The 16,355-nt window shown below is 57.8% G+C and overlaps 2 protein-coding genes and 1 long non-coding RNA gene across 8 annotated transcripts in view; 2 read left to right on the top strand and 1 right to left on the bottom strand.

Moving 5' to 3' along the window:
• The window catches only part of ADSS1 (adenylosuccinate synthase 1), a 19,555-nt gene extending 14,335 nt beyond the window's left edge, over nucleotides 1-5,220 (top strand). For both annotated transcript variants that reach the window (XM_074326799.1, XM_074326800.1), the window contains exons 9-13: nucleotides 449-603; nucleotides 1,357-1,481; nucleotides 3,390-3,487; nucleotides 4,620-4,769; nucleotides 4,845-5,220. In XM_074326799.1, coding sequence (XP_074182900.1) covers nucleotides 449-603; nucleotides 1,357-1,481; nucleotides 3,390-3,487; nucleotides 4,620-4,769; nucleotides 4,845-4,897 — 581 coding nt within the window. In that variant the 3' untranslated portion in view covers nucleotides 4,898-5,220. The remainder of the gene's footprint in view (nucleotides 1-448; nucleotides 604-1,356; nucleotides 1,482-3,389; nucleotides 3,488-4,619; nucleotides 4,770-4,844) is intronic.
• On the bottom strand, nucleotides 5,135-13,185 carry LOC109455603 (uncharacterized). 5 transcript variants are annotated; one of them, XR_012494485.1, is made up of 4 exons: nucleotides 11,956-13,184; nucleotides 11,213-11,481; nucleotides 7,241-10,359; nucleotides 5,135-7,103 (listed from the first exon to the last, which is right to left on the bottom strand). It is a non-coding gene; the product is annotated as an uncharacterized LOC109455603 (long non-coding RNA). The 5 variants fall into 5 exon arrangements; XR_012494484.1 differs by having other exon boundaries at nucleotides 5,135-7,414; nucleotides 7,536-10,359; XR_012494487.1 differs by having other exon boundaries at nucleotides 5,135-10,359; nucleotides 11,321-11,751; nucleotides 11,956-13,185.
• On the top strand, nucleotides 10,751-16,200 carry SIVA1 (SIVA1 apoptosis inducing factor). Its single transcript, XM_019747212.2, has 4 exons — nucleotides 10,751-10,998; nucleotides 13,168-13,362; nucleotides 14,003-14,159; nucleotides 16,001-16,200. Exons 1-4 carry the CDS (start codon nucleotides 10,881-10,883, stop codon nucleotides 16,056-16,058), a joined length of 528 nt encoding a protein of 175 aa, XP_019602771.2. The 5' UTR covers nucleotides 10,751-10,880; the 3' UTR covers nucleotides 16,059-16,200.
• Nucleotides 16,201-16,355: the final 155 nt, after the last annotated feature.

The raw sequence follows: 16,355 nt of genomic DNA, 5'->3' as shown, positions 1-16,355 counted from the left end.
GGCAGGGTCGCTTCCTCAGACACGCTGCCATCCATGCCATGAAATGGTGCAGCTGCCCATTGTTCTTACTTCAGCGGGAGGGGAAGGGAGAAGCTGAGCTGGAGATGAGAGGATGGAGAGCAACAGAGACCCTGACAGGGCAAGTGCTGCAGGGGTGCTAGAGCCACAGCTCGGGCTGTCCCATGCGGGCCCCTGCATCCCCTTCCCCGACCCCAGGGTCACACCAGCACCGAGGCCACCTGGTGCCAGTCTGGAAATCTCCCTCTTCTCCCCCTCATGACCCTGTGGGGGCCACTCCCCCAGGAGGTCCCTCTAGTTGGCTCTTGAGACCCCACCAAGGGGCCATGCAGGGGGCTTATCTGCCTGCTATCCTCTGCCCAGAGGGACCTGTGGGCTGGGGTGACCTGTGGGGGGTGGCGGATGGTCCCTGACCGGTTCTGTCTTGTAGGAACCTACCCGTTTGTGACATCATCCAACTGCACAGTGGGCGGTGTGTGCACGGGGCTGGGCATCCCCCCCCAGAACATTGGGGACGTCTATGGTGTGGTGAAGGCTTACACCACACGTGTGGGCATCGGCGCCTTCCCCACCGAGCAGATCAACGTGAGTGCCCAGCCCCCGCGGAACCCCTTGGGGACATGGGGGACCAGGCGCCATGGTGGTGCGTACTGAGATGTATGTATATAAGGCTGCGTGCTCCGGCATCATGGCACGCGTGGGCTTACACTGAGAACGCACTGTGCACATGCGTGTCTGCACCGCCCCACTCCTCAGGGAGCTGTTGCATGCGTGTGGAGTGCCATAGTCACCTCTGAGCCCTGGGGGGGGACTGCCCAGGGACTCCCTGGCTCAGAAAGGAGGCCTCAGGACGCCACCAGCCTGCCTTTGTCAGTCTGGCCTGTGTCCTGGTGGCTGCGAGGACAGGAGGCCTTTGTCCTGAGCAGGTGTGTATAAAGTTCAGAGTGGGAAGGATAGTGGGTGGCTTTCCCGGGGCAGGGAGCACAGGGACAGGGATGGGGACCCCAGGAGAAATAAACTCACCCCCACTGGTCCCCCAGCTAAGTTACAGGACAGGTTGGGTCTGCCCTGCCCTCCCTGCAGGTGGGAGCTAAGGAGGAGGGGGTGGCAAGGCTGCCTGTGCCTGTCCACCAGGTATAGTCCTGCTTTCAGGAGGACGCCCTCCGCCGGACCCCTCTGGCCAGCAAGGTGGGGCCTCAGCCTATGGGGAGTGAATTTGACAGGGGATGCAGCTTCCAGATTGCCCTGAGGCAAGGCGCGGGGGATGGTGGGCCAGAGGGCTTGGTGAGCAGAGTCGGCCAGGCACGGCTCTCTTTCACCTGCTCTGTTCTCACGCAGGAAATCGGAGACCTGCTGCAGAACCGCGGCCATGAGTGGGGGGTGACCACGGGCAGGAAGAGGCGCTGTGGCTGGTTAGACCTCATGATTCTGAGATACGCCCACATGGTCAATGGATTTACCGCGTAAGCAGCCACCCGTCGTACTTGTTGCCACATGGTCACTCCACTGCCGTCCACACCGGGTCCCGTCTCAGACTCCCTGGACGCTACCAGAGCAAGTGGAGCTGGGGGTCAGGGCTCAGGGCCTGTCTCCCCTGTGGGGTGTTGTCACCCCAACTAGACCCTTCCACATGACAGCGCTTGTCCCCGGCGCTCAGAGCTGGCCGTGCAGCCTGGACCTGTCTTCTCCTGAGCAATATCATGAAGGCAGAGGGCATCTTGGCATCTGTAAGAGGTTAAAATAGTTCATCTAGAGATGGGGGTAGGTAAACCCAGAGCCAAAGGGCTCTTGTCCTGATGGACCCAGCACACAGCTACATGGGCACTGGCCTGGGCCAGCTGAACCTGGCTGTCCAGACCTCTGGGCTGTTAGGGTGCAGGTCTGGGGTTGTGGGGAGGGGAGACTCTGTTCAACACAGTGTGTGGCCGAGAACCAAAGGGGGCCATGCTGTGAGCTCTGAGACCCCAGACAGGCCCCCGGAGCCGGCCAAGCAGGCAGGCCTCCCACAGGGCTCTCTGAGCCTAGGAATGACTTGGCACTTTGAGATGCTTCTGTGTGCAGAGAGTGAGCTGGAGAGCTGCTGACCAAGAGCACTGACAACGAAGTGGTGTTCGTAGGCAGGGCTGGGCTGAGCTGATGGGAGCTCCAGGGTCAGGGTCAGGGCCGATTGGAGCTCCAAGGTCAGGGTCAGGGCCAATGGGAGCTCCAAGGTCAGGGTCAGGCTGATGGGAGCTCCCAGGTCAGGGTCAGGGCCGATGGGAGCTCCAGGGTCAGGGTCAGGCTGATGGGAGCTGCAGGGCCTTGGCCTGTGCCAGCAGTAATTGTCCTCCATTCAGTTTCCCCCGAATACCAGGATGACACCAGGATGACACCGGGCTTGTAAGAAGGGTGCAGACCCCCAGGGGGAAAGGCTACCTTTAAAGCTCACCGCATACCCCCCACCGCATGGCAATAGTGGGAGTGGAGCTCTGGTTAGAACCTAGAGAGCTCTGTCCCACATTCTCTGTCCCATCAGAGGGGCCTCCACAGGTTGCCACCTCTGTGAGCCAGCTTTCCATGGCTGTGGGGTGGGAAGGTGACCCCAAAGAGGGGATCCTTCATCTCATGGAGCTGTTTTCCTGAAGTCATGCTCCCATGGGGCAGTGGGGTGGGCCCCCACGGTGTTCCCGAGACTGACCTGGCAGCCAGGGCTGCCTTTTGGTGACAGTTACAGGTCCAGCGGCTCGGGACCTTCTGGGGAATGAGGGGCTTTGTTTGAATGGGGGACTGGCTGCTTCCTCCCAAGCTCAGTGAGCCTGGCAGGGCTGAGAGGCACACGTCTGTCACAGGGTGAGGGCCTCCTCAGAGTGTCTGTTCAGTGCAAATGCGAGCCATGCCTCCTCCATGCCCATGGGGCCAGTCTGTCAACAGGAGGCCAAGGGATGCAAGTGCCATAGCCAAGCACCTGACGGGCATTCCAAGCGCACTGTGACCACGGGCTTGGGGAGCACAGGGAGACCCACCCATGAAGGGAGGAGGAAAGGAAACGGGAAAAGGGAAGACACTTATGTGAGGTCCTGGGCTCTGGGCCTGGTGGAGGAAGAACTGCCAAGGTGGACACCGTCGTCGGCATCTGTGGTGTGGACGGGCTCGGTGTTTACGCGGCAGCCTGGGGCGTGTGGGCAGAGCAGTGGGAACGAGCTAAGGCCCTAAATGCGGCTAGGAGGGAGGGCAGATGTGTCAAGAGCCGCCCTGGGGGCAGCAGGTTCTCTTGTGTGCCTCACTGTTATTTTCTGGTCACTGAAATGGAAAAGTGAGGGGAGGAAGCCAGAAGAGCCATGAGCACACTGCCGACAGCTTCTCCACTTGTCCCGTCTGTTGGTTTTGGATAGGCTGGCCTTAACCAAGCTGGACATCCTGGATGCCCTGGATGAGATCAAAGTCGGCGTGTCATACAAGCTGAACGGGAAGAGGATCCCCTATTTCCCAGGTGCGGGCAAGAGGGGGCTTCCTCCGTGGGCAGCTTCAGCCTCCATGGGGCGGACTTGGCCTGTGGACCCTGGAGACAAGGGAAGGGTCTGCACTTCATGTGCAGAGCAAGTGCTTGTCTGCAGACCCACCCATCACAGGTTCTCACTACAGTGGGGAGGCCTGGCTGGGTCTCAGGGCAGCTGCAGGTGCGTCCAGGGTTTGGGAAGCGCTCAGAGGGACAGGCCTGGGTAAGTTGGTGGGAGGCACTTCGGCACTCAGCCAGAGACCTGGGCAGCAAGGCCTGCCTCCCGGAGAGCTGGACACTCACCCAAGTTAGCAGACATGGATTGCTCTGGAAAGCCTAAAACTGTGCAAATGGGAAGATGACTATTTTCCCTAAGAAAACATCCTGGCTGGGGTTTGTTACCACACAGCCCTGCTTTTCAGAAGCATGAAGGTGGTACTGTCTTCCTGGGTTTCAGTTACTTATGCACCTGGACTGGGGGTCACGTTCTGACCCCACTACCGCTGGTAGCTTCCTCTGCAGCTGTGACTGGGCCACCCCTCGCCCCCCTGGGTGTGTAGACCCACCAGTGCCTCCTGGCTACGATGGGCAGGAGCTGTATGTGTCCTCTCTGTCAGTGTTTCCTGGCCCTACTGACCCCTGACCTTCGGGAGGGTGCAGCAGGACAGTGGTGTGACCCTGGGTCCAGAGCCCCGGGGAGTATGCAAACTCAGAGGAGCTGAGGCTCAGTGACCCTCGGAGTGGATGGCTCATTCCAGCACCTTCCGTCAGTAAGGGAGGGCTGGCATCTGCTGTGACCCTTGGAGTCCCGGGACAGATCCTCAGGATTTCCTAGCACCTCGGGGCCCAGAGCCCTTAGCATTTCCCAGCGAGGTCCTTGGCGTGCCTTAGCTGAGTCACCTGTGGACGTAGCAACAGAGCATGTAGCAAATCTGCATGCAGGGTGGACGTGGTCTGAAAGGGGCATAGCCAGTATCCAAGAGCCACTCCCCGACCCTGAGGAAACCAAGCAGGGTGCCTTGCCCTCCTCGCCACTCAGCCCCCAGGCAAACAGGCCCTGTGCTGGGAGTCCCAGCTACCCAGCGTCTGCCCCGGTGATGGACCTCGTCACCCCGTATGTCCCCAGCTAACCAGGAGATCCTGCAGAAGGTGGAGGTGGAGTACGAGACCCTGCCTGGGTGGAAAGCAGACACCACAGGTGCCAGGAAGTGGGAGGATCTGCCCCTGCAGGCCCAGAGCTACATCCGCTTCGTGGAAAACCATGTCGGAGTGGCAGGTGGGTGCCCTGTGTCCGGCTGCCCTCTCCCCACCCCTGCGGCACCCCGGCCTCAACGACCCTTTTCCCTTTCAGTGAAATGGGTTGGTGTCGGCAAATCAAGGGAGTCGATCATTCAGTTGTTTTAGACAAGACAGAGCTGACCCGGCGGCCCAGCAGGTACCAGTTCCCATATCCACAGCCGTCGTCTGTTCCTCGGAGGCAAAACCAACACCATAAACAAACAAATATGAAAACTGTTTCCTGGACTTTTGTATTTTTCCTTGAGCCCTCAGCTCAACCCGTTGATTTCTACGATGATTTTCAACACCCGAAAGCCAGCATTGTTCACATTTTCAAAATCCTGTTATTGAAATGAGCCGAGGTGCTCGAAACACAGACCTTTAATTATCACATGGTTGTATGTCCGGTTGGAGCAGTTTGACAATAAACATATCCAACAGCCACTGGACAGTAGTGCTCGTGCATGTTTTGTTCTGACCTTGTTGTTTTGTTTTGACTTTTAAACACTAAAAGGCACCACTGACACTTCACTGTGACAACAGCCTGGGTGACGGACGTGTTCGGTGACACAAAGCCAAGTTTGTTTGCTCAGACCACAGAACAGAACCAGCCCATGAAAGAGAGACCGCAGCAGTGAATATGTTTTCCAAAACCAAACATTTAAACAAATCTCACTCTAGAGCCCTGAGCCCGTCCCTGCCAGGATGGTGGTGCGAAGGCAGCCCCTTGTCATTGCAGTGGGCGCTCCACGTGGCGCTCTGATGTCCGCATTGAATGAGCTTGTCCCCACTGGCCAAGCGACATGTTCCTACCGTACACTGTGCTCCTTAAACCACACTCCAGGGTTTGGGGTCAATTTAGAAAAATAACTGCCTTTTTGGTATAACTTAAAGAGGGAAGGAATTATTATATATGGGGAAGCCCAGATTCAGCCAGGGTTACACTGGGCTTTTGGCGCTGAGAAGGTCGGCTGGGTTCGCTGAAATTGGTGTGTGCCAGCGTTGCCAGCTGCCATGAGCCCCGCCACCCTCACCCATGGGGACGCTGACTCCTGTGATGTGTGTCGGATAAGCAGCCACATTCTGAAAATCCAGTGACTTCACCATGCCAGCAAACACCTCAGACAGTGCCCGAACCACATCAGCGACTTGAAGGGAGTCAGGAAAACACAGTTATGCTTCAGCTTCCTTGGGCCTCTGGCACCAGCTGCACAGCTCCGTGGGTAACAGGCACATGTAGAAGCTGTCTCGGAGTTTTCCGAGAATTATTCCCTCTGATCCGCGATACAAGAGAGATAAAAGGAGAGCGGCCCGAAGCAGGGGTGAGCTCTTAGGACCCTGGCCTCACTGTCTCCAGGGGGACCAGCTTCCATGACCAGGGATTCACCTTCCATGACCAGGGGTCCAGCTTCCACGACTGGGGGTCCACCTTCCATGACCGTGCTACATAAAAAGCTATGAGCCTGCTTTGCAAGGTGCGTGGGGGACACATGAGAGCTGCAGGAAGGTTTCAGAGGGAGATTTTGCAGTGGCTGCTGAACGCCCCCCTCCCACCAACACAAGCCATGGCTTTTTCTCCTCCATCTCTGGACAAAATCTTGAGAAGCCACCCCCAGACCATGTTGCTGCATGTCAACCAAAACAGGACTGGAACCTCTGCAGATTTCAAAAGTTTTTCCCTGGGCCCGTATGAGACCATGCCCGGGGACAGAGCTCCAAGCCTTGAGACAATGTCCAACTTGAAGGCGTGGGGAGGCTCGTAGAGGCTGGAGGACAGGAACATACAGCTGTGCGGTAGCGGCTCAGAGTTCCCTGCATTCGGACAGTTTTACATCCAGTGACAGGTGGCAGTGTGCAGATGGGGTGAGGGCCTCAGGCACCTGGAGCTGGAGCCGGAACCCTGGGAAGGGGTGTGGAGGCAACTATTTTGAAACTTCCATCAGATGTAGAAAGCAGAGACACCGCCCTTCATAATCATTTATCTGTGTAATTGGGACTGTAGAAGGTATACGTGGCCAGTCCCACTAGGCCTTGGTGAGGAATTCACTGTCTGTCCCCACCCCATCCCCTGGAGCAGCTCAGATGCCCTTTCCTTTCACACATATCTGCACGTTTTACAGGGTGAAAGGACATCCACTTCGAGGGGACATCATTGCTCCCCAGCGCCGACTGTCACTCCCGCATGGCCAGGGGTGGTGATGGGCTCGGACGGACAGCCCCCTTTCTCACTAACAGATGTTTGGAGGACCGTAGTAGTTGTAACAAGGTGCTCGCTCCACTTTGCACCGACAACACAGTCTCCGTATAGACGAGCTTGCATGGTCTCAGCTCACTACATGGGTAAAGATAAATAAGGAATTTGGTGATGTTTGATAAACTGTGTTTCCAAGCACTTTGGAAAGCTGCCAGATTCCTTAGAATTAAGCATTCATCTGCCCACCCCCAGCCATTCCAGCCCCAGGCACTGACCCACAGTGGAGGAACACAGACGTCCAGACAAAGCTGCATATGAGAATGTTCCAAGCAGCTGCCTTCATCACAGCCAAAACCTGGCGCCAACCCAGGTGTCCGTCAACAGGTAAGCGAGCTGTGGTCCACATGACCCACGCACAGAACATATTCAGCCACAAAAGGAATGGGCCACTGAGGGCGCGAAAAGATGGACAGCTTTAAAGTCAACGTGCTGAGACGGGTAGCTAGACACTCAAGCACATGTGAGGGTCTAGGGTAGCAACGCCACCCATAGGGATTGAGGGCAGATCACCTGTCACTTCTGCCGGGGGCGTGGAGGGGTGAGGGGTCACCCAGGCGTGCGGATCTGTCTGAGGGATGAATTGCACACGTACCATCTGGGCATCCTATTGGGTATAAATGTGTACGATTTCACTGTAAGAAAATTATAACTCAATTTAAAAATTCCTGAAAGTAGTCCAACCACACTACACAGCTTCGGGACTCTGAGACGACTATTACTCAAAATGTTAGGACCAAGGCGACTCTGATTAAGCATTTTAAAGAACACATTTCCAGCCAGCCTCAGCTTCTGTGCGTTTGTTGGAGAGGACGTTTGCTGCACTGCCCACAGGAAAACAGAAGGTGTGTTCCTTCGTCAGTCCGATAAACATTCACTTGCAGAATGTCTGACTTTCCCAGGTCACTTATGCCAAGCAGAAATGGTTTGCATGAGCGCGGGTCCTGGCCAGCCAGTTTTCCTGCGGTGACCCCACCCTGGGCAGGGCAGGTCTCCTGACTCTGGGTTTCCCCTTCTGTCTCACCAGAGGGCAGGGGCCCTGTTGGCTCTGCTCAACGCCACCCCAAGGGCCTAGCACAGAGCTTGGCACTTGTTATGGGGCTTGTGTGCCCCTTGAATTGTGTCCCCCTAAAATTCATGTTGAAGTCCCAACTCCTCATCCCTGAGAATGTGACCATATTTGGAGATGGGGTTTAAGGAGATAATTGTTTTCCCCAGCTTTATAGATATATAATTGATATGTAAGATATAATTTGACATATAGTGTGCAATGTGATTTGATACTGGGAAATCTTTGCCACAATAAGGTCGGTGAACACATCCTTCACCTCACAAATGACTACCATTTTGTTGTTGTTATGGAGACAACATTTAAGATCTACTCTCTTAGGAGCTTCCAAGTACACAATGCAGTGCCTTAGACCCCTGGAAATTGTCTGTCTTATAACTGGAAGTTTGTGCCCTTTGACCAACATCTCCCCACTGCCCCCTCCCCCCAACAATGGGCAACCCCTTCTAGTCTCTGCTTCTGAGTTCAATGATTTCAGATTCCACATGTGAGATCAGACTGTATTCTTCTTTGTCTGTCTGGCTTATTGCACTTAGCATAACACCTTCAATGTTAGTCCGGGTTGTTGCAAAGGGCAGGATGTCGTTTCATGGCTGAGTAGTATTCCACTGTATATACGTACGCCATCATCTGCTGTCTCCATGGCTTTGTGAATGACGCTGCTATGAACATGGGGGTGCAGACATGTCCTCAAGACATTTCATTTCCTCTGCATATCCAGAAGTCGATTGCTGGATAACATAGTCATTGTATTTCAATGTTTAGAGGAACCAGCAGATGATGAGCTTTTAGAGGTCATATGGGTGGGCCCTAATCCCGTTTGACTGGTGTCCTTACAAGAAAAGATCAGGACACAAGAAGACAGCCATATACACGCCCAGGAGCGAGGCCTCAGGAGGAACCCACCGTGCTGACACCTGACCTGGGACTTCCCACCTCCTGGACTGGAGACAACAATTGTCTTGTGTGAGCCCCGCAGGCTGTGGTGCCATATTTCCCATTATCCACTCACTGAGTATTCAAAGGCTCTGGGGCACTTTCAATCTGAACACCAACAACTCTCCAGCGATTCCTAATTCCTAAGATTAAAAATAATATTTTCAGGAATTGCACCTCTTCCTGGGATGAACAAACCAAATGGTGTATGATTAAGTGACTGTACGATCACCAGGTCCGTTCCCTAAAGCAGGTGTGGATGAAAACGGGGCCGCATGCTAAACCTGACAAGCTCGGGGGTGTCCAGCCTGGCAGGCCATACAAACTGAGACCGAAGTGACCACACAGGATGGTCTGAACATAAAAATTCCCAACTAAAAGCGGGTCGTGGCAGGTAGTCACGTCCTAGGCCTGTAGCTTCCTTGACAAAGGTCACTCTACCTTAAGTGAGCCTGTCTGTCATCTTTTTGCATCTAAGATGACAGACCCTTGGAATGTCAGTCATCCCCTTTCCGGATCCCCCGGGGCACAGCCCACCACACCACAGCAGGAAACAACAGAATCCCTCATGTTGTTCTAGTCCCGATCACCATCTCTGTGTGCTGTAAAATGCTGTTAACCACCCTGTACCCCCCAGTGTAAAGAAGGGTGTGTCTCCATCTTACTTTTTATCCAACCCCAGGGATCTCCCCGCTTTGCTTCCTCCGCCCCCTTAACCTACCACGCATGGATTCCATGAACCCTCCTTAGGTCTCCTCCTTTGATTGTAACCTACGATTGTAAGGTATAAAATAAGCTGCAAAACTGGCATTTTCTGAAGCATTTTCTTAACCCGTAGAGATTTTGCTTCCCAGCAACTGGCAGTCAGTTTGGCTCAGACAAACTCATTAAATTTCTCTACAGGTTTGGACGCTTCTGGGCAAGCCGGCGACTGAGCAGCGACATGAGGTGACCCGGTGGGCGCCCCACGGCGGCGGGCTCCTACCGCAGAGGACCCCCCCGCGCCCCAGGGCACCGTGTACCCGCCGCCTGGAGCGGCTAGCCGGCTGACTGACGTCACGTGCGACGTGTCACGTCAAACCGAAGCAGCAGCTCTGGTCACTGCAAACGCAGTGACGGAAGAGCCGGCTGCAGGACGAGGCCGCGCCAGACGGAGAGGCTGTGGGCAGGCACCTCCGGGCGACGGAGGAATCTGAGCCCTAGGAGCACGTGTTCTCCCCGCGGCTCCCGCGCCGCCGTCGCGGGCCGGATGTGACGTGACAGCGCCGGACGCGCCGAGGGCAACCCGGGTCGTGCACTGGCCACTGTCCACTTCCGTGAGGATGGGAATGCCTTCAAAGTAAAAATCAGAAGGAAGGAAATCATCCTCCAACTCTGGTGACGTAAAAGAGGAACTATAACCAATTTCAACAGTTTACGGACCAAAAAAAAAAAAAAAACCCACACAAAAAATGAGACACTCCGCCCCTCCTGCACCACGACTCCCGTCCCCATGTCGCCTCCTGCCTATCAGGAGGCGCACCTCCCACAGGACCCGCCCCCAGCGCAAGAGCCCCGCCCACGACCTCACCCCGGCCTATCCCGCGCCTCTAGCTCACGAAACCGCCCTCCCACTCCCCGCCCCGGTGCGCCCACTCCGACCCAGGCCTTTCCCGCTCCGCCAACTCCCGCCCCCGGTATCTGCCCCGGCCTATCCCGCGCCGCACAGCCCGCGAGCCCCGCCCCCACACTCGCCCTCGGCCTATTCCGCGCGGCGCACGAGCCCCGTCCCCGCCCTGCGCGGGGGATGGCGCGCGGCTGTGACGTCCCCGGCGAGGCGCGGGGCGGACGCTAAGATCCCCCGGCCCGCGGCGATGCCCAAGCGGGGCTGCCCCTTCGGGGACGCGGCCCCGCTACAACTCAAGGTCCGAGTAGGCTGGAGGGAGCTAGGCCGCGGCATGTGCGCCGAGCGCTACTCGCAGGAGATCTTCGGTGAGTGCGGGGCCTGGGCAGGCGGTCTCCGCAGGCCGCGCCCGGGAGCGGGGAGGTCTGGGGCCACCGGGAGCGAGGGCTGGGGCAGCGCAGGCGGAGCGAGTGCGTCCGTGTCCACCTGCGCCGCCACCACCCGCAAGCAGTGCCCCTCCCGCTGCAAACGAGCGGCCTGTGCGTGGGGCCGCCGCCGGGCTTGGGTTTGCGGGGTGCCGACCTCGCGTCGTAGCCGTGATAGCCCCTGTCTGACTGGCACTGCGGTGCCCGGGCGCAGCGCGAGGTCGGGGACTGCGGCGGCCTGGCGGGAATAATCCGGCAGAAGTACCCGGTCTCGTCGAGAGGTGTTTGAGGAGCGCGCGCTCCCTGCCAGGCGCTGCGGCTGCGCGTGCGACGCTGCCTTCCTGTGGCGCCCGGCTCTGGTGGGCGACCAGCGGCAGCAGGAGTGTCCCGAGAGGCTCCGGCTGGCACAGGTCGCTGCAGGACCGCCTGCAAGGGTGTCAGAGGTCCGGTGGAGGAGCAGCCTAAGCGGCATCCTGCAGGGGGACCAGGAGCTAGGCAGCGGGGAGAGGAGGAGTCGAGGCAGGTGGAACAGAATGTGCAAGAGCCAGGAAGCAGAACAGTGCAGTGGGATTCGTGTGGCTGCAATATCCGCTTCCGGGTGACATGAGCGGGCAGTAAGCCATGGAGTCCTCACCTGCTCTCATACAGAGTTTCAGGTGCACGGATATTGCTCCTCAATTTGGGGTGGTTGATACCCTGGGACAGGTATAAGGTAAAGCTCACCTTACTGAGAGGTCGGGGCCACAAGCACAAGTTTGCACCCGCAGAGCAGTTAGAAAGTGACCTGTGCGTTTGTAATTAAGTGGTGCTGCTGCGTGTTAGGGGCGTGGGGAAGAGCCCAGCCTCGGGAGACCCCAGTTTTCTGCCTCTTCCCCCCACCCCAACTACCACCATCCTCACCTACTCTGCCTTTCTTTCCTTGCTCACTCGGGTTGCAAACGCAAATGCTTTCCAAGGCCATGCAGGTGACAAAAATGAGTGAAGCCATGGGGCCTGTGGCTGAACTGCATATGTAATCCAGCAGGACATTTCAAAAAGAAATAAACACTACCAGCAGCAAGAACTAAAAATGGGGACCAAGGCAGTCTGGCTCTTTACCCTCTCCCTTGACCGCCCGCCGGGGAGGCGTTGCAGGGCCCCATGACTTGCAGGTTTTCCAGGGAGAGGGGCTGGGCTCCCTGGGCGTTCCATAGTAAGGGCAGGACGCCCAATTTGAACTGCTGTGTAGCAAATTCCAAGCTCAAGGCTATGACACTGACCACAAGACCTTGAAGATAAACATTAGCCTCACCATGTGACACCCCCTCCCCCCCATTTCCATCCCATTGTGAGTTGGGGAGGGCACAGGAGAGCCCAAAGGAGGAGGAGCTGGTGGCCCGGCTGTCATTAGCCACTCCATTCGAGTTATCTAGCAACTATTCCTGTCAATTTCACGTAGAGCCACCAGCTTCCAGGATCCCCACCCTGGCTCTATTGGGACAAGACAGAAATAACAAACAAAGCACTTCTGGGGCTGGCAATGGGCATTTGATCTTGTGAAAGTCCCCAGGTGACATGTGGCCCGAAGGAAAGCCACTGCTGTGGGTGCTGAGCTGCCAATTCAGCTCTGTGGGCAGGTTGTCCAGAGCCTGCAGAGGTCTGGAAAGTTCAGGAGCCAGTTGTTGCTGTGTCTTGCCAGCAGCTGTGCAATGGGTGAAGGAGGTGCACATCGGCTGGGCTTGGAGGCCCAGCTCTGAGCCTCTGCCTGTGAGCCCGTGCTCCATAGCTCAGAGCTCCTCTGCTGGACACCGCTGGCTGGTGGGGCACGGGAGGAGGGGAGCAGTCGTGAGGCGAGGCCACGCGTTGAGAGAGCTGTGTGGAAAATGAGCAGAGTGACCGGAGAGGGAGCCCGAGGGGGGCTGCACGGCCCCAAACCTTCCTGTAGGAAGTAGCAGCTGAGCCCGGTTCAGGATGGGTGGGAGGCAGGGTGGGTGCAGTTCCCCAGGGAGTGGCGTGGGCAGGGGTGACCGGACAGCACGGAGGGGCCTCACACACCCGGCGTGGAGGATGAGATGGCTGTGCGAGGGCTTCTGTGCCGAAAGGCCTAACCAGAGGAGTGCTCTGTCTCCCCAGAGAAGACCAGGCAGCTGCTTTTTCGCGGGGCCCAGGCCTACATGGACCACATGTGGGAGGAAGGCTGCGCCATCGTTGACCTGCCGGAGTCCCCGAAGCCCGGCCCCACAGAGGCCCCGCGGGCCACACATGGACAGATGCTGATCGGACCAGACGGCCGGCTGACCAGGAGGCGAGCCCCGGCCTGTGAAGCCGGTGAGTGAGGTCCACAGCAGGCACTTCCCCCCATCTGAGACACTGTCTGCCCAGCGTCTGGAGCTGGGGCAACACTGGAAGGCCCCTGACAGGTGGAGGCTGCCCCCGCCGACATCCAGCTCTGGGACTTGGGAAGTGGCTTGTTACAGTCGGGTCAGAAAGGAGCAGAGACCCACTGGGATGTCCTGCCCACTTTCCATGCAGCTTCCTGAGAGTCCTGTCTGGGTGGGAGCGGCCTGGTCTGGTGTCTGTGCAGTGTAGTGTGCGTGTCAGACTGTCATCTGTGTCGCTGGTTAAAAATAGAGACCCCAGCCCACCCCTGAGTCTGGGCAGAGCCCAGGAATCTCTGTTAACCTGTGACATAGATGCCAGTCACAGGACAAAGGCCAAGAGAGTTCTGATGCATCCTGGGAAGAGCTGGTCCTTGCATCCAGGGTGTGGGGGTCTGGGGAGCAGTAACGGGAGGGACACGGCCTGGAGTCACAGAGCTACCCTGCTGCCCTTGCTCGTGGGTTGTCCTGATGATCCGGGCAGACCAGGTGTGCGAGGGCCGGCCTCCCCCAGGTGGGGAGGCGCTGGCCCCGCAGCCTCAGCACTGCACGTCCCTGCCGGGCTGACAGGTGGCGTTTCTCCCTCACAGACGCATCCGGAGTGGCGTCCAGAGCCTGCTCCTCGTGCGTGCGAGTCGTGGACGGGCTGGCAGCGTGTGGCCAGTGCGAACGCCCCCTGTGCGGGCGGTGTGTGCGCACCTGCAGTGGCTGTGGAGCCGTGGCCTGTGCCCCGTGCGCCCTCGTGGAGTAAGTGCTCGCACCGTGGGGTGCCCCGGCTGCGTTGGGGGCCCTTGAAGATTGTGGTCGTTTCTGAGGGGAGTCAGTCTCGCAGGTTGCCATCTCTGTGCTTGGCCGAGGCCATCTGTCTTAAACAGTCATATTTGGTCCTTTCAGCCCTCACGTTGGGACTGTGCACATGGTTTTCCTACGTGGTGTCTCCTTATTGGAGGAAAGCCCGATAGGTGAGAGCAGGTGCGCCTCAGGTGTCACCATGTCCTGTGTGCCTGGTTACGGCTGTCGAGCAGGAAACAGAGTGTTTGCTTGGCCTGTTAGTTGAGTGTGCGTGTGTGCGCGCTGAGCACTGGTCCCACCCCAGTGGCCACCCTGGGCTGACAGGTGGCAGTTTGGGCAGTGTCTCGTAGGAAAGACGCTCCCCCAAGCAGACTGGGAGCTGCCTAAAACTGCCTTCACCCTGACAGTCTTCAGAGCCAAGCACAGGAAGTTAGGTGGGCCGGCTGATAAGACAGAAAGCCAGGCAGGTGGGAGCTCTGGGAGGACCCAGGCCCCAGGGCCAGTCCCAGGGAGTGGGACACAGGACTGGGGGGCACTCACGCCACCCATTTGGGGAGTGATATTGTTGGGCGAGGTACGAGTGTAACTTGATTTCACCGCCTTAACTCTTGTCCTCCTGTTTATGTGCAAACGGGGCAGGGCCTGCCATGGCCACGGCCTCCTCACGTGAGGACACAGCACAAGGGCAGGCTGAGGGGCAGCGGGCACCCTGCCAGCCCCATGTCGCGGGGAACTTCCTCCTGCCCGCAGTGTCCTTGCAGGACTTCCCCTGCCAGTTCCCTCCCAGCCTCTACTTCCTGCTTCCTCCCCAGCTACTCACAGGATTTGTGGTGCGACCTCACGACGCACACACCCATTTCTCATGGCCACAGCCAGGTGTGGGCTCTCTGCCCTGTTTTATGAACAAACAACTTGCTCCAGGTCACAAAGCTGAGCTGCGTCCCCAGGCTTGGGAGCCAGGCCTCGGGCCTGCTGTGCCCACAGCCTCCTGCCTCTCCCCAGCTGCTTCCAGCGTGGCTTGTCGGGGCTCACAGCCCGGCTGCTGGCGGGCGGTCCTGGCATGAGCTTTGGCTGGTTCCCGGCTCACCTGCGGACAACGGGCTTATCTGAAATGTCAGGTCGCTTGCAGCTCTGACTTCCTTGCCGACGTCTCAGACTCAGCAGCCTTCCTTGTGTTTCCTATAACATGCTGCCAATTTCCTGTCCTTTCAAGACCCCTCCTGGTGAATGTCCCTGCGAGTCCCTGAATTTCCTCCTCTTGACCCTATTTTCGTGCTCCCAGCGTGAACCTTCGGAGTCCAGGAAATTCCAACTGGACACCTGGGCAGTTTCTCTGGGGGCTTCCATCCCGTTTGAAACCCAGGTGGGGCCCTAGGTGGCTCAGCGGCTGTCTCAGCACAGCTGCTCCAACGAGCACCACTGACAGGCGGCCTTTGTTCCCTCGCTCTGGTGCCGGAAGTGCTATATCAGGGCTGCAGCAAGGCTGGTTCCTTCTGAGGCTGCTAGGAAGGACCTGCCCCAGGCGTCTCCTAGCTTTCGGTGCTTTCTGGCACATTGGTGACCTCCGTGTCCTCACGTCACCTTTCCTCTGAGTGTGTCTTTCTCGTCACGTGTAGTTCTTTTTCTCAGGGCCCCCCCATCCCTACCGCAGGGGGACTTCATCCTCACAAATGAAGTGAACGGCCCCATCTCCAAACAAGGTTGAGGGCCTGGGTGTTAGCCCCTCAACATATTTGGGGGGACACAACTCAGCTCCCTAACACCAGCTCTTCTCCCTTCTCCCTGCGATGTCGCAGCTGCAGTGACATTCATGAGAAAGTGCTGTGCGCCAGCTGTGCAATGTTCGAAGCCTGAGGGCCTGGAGTGGACGGCAGCCTTGCCTGGATGACCTCACGGGCATCGACGCAGAAAACAGCTGCGGGGGGGTGGGGGGGACTTGCTGTTTTATGTTTTGTACTCCTGGTGGCAGAAGTGAATAAATCCCTTTATATTTGGACGCAAGGACTTGCTTGTGTTGACAGTCCCGAGGGTGCTGCCCCCTGGACGAGTGGCCAGCTGGTGCTAGGGGCAGCCCACAGTGGGTCCTGGCAGCTCATTTAATGCCCTCTGGGCTTCATGTGAAGTGCATGCCCGCTCATCCCCATTTTATAC

The sequence above is a fragment of the Rhinolophus sinicus genome, linkage group LG03 (assembly GCF_036562045.2).
Source record: "Rhinolophus sinicus isolate RSC01 linkage group LG03, ASM3656204v1, whole genome shotgun sequence".
NCBI classification, from domain to species: Eukaryota; Metazoa; Chordata; class Mammalia; order Chiroptera; family Rhinolophidae; genus Rhinolophus; species Rhinolophus sinicus.
The sequence above is the reverse complement of the archived record's forward strand: the minus strand, read 5'-3'. Positions and strand labels throughout refer to the sequence as shown.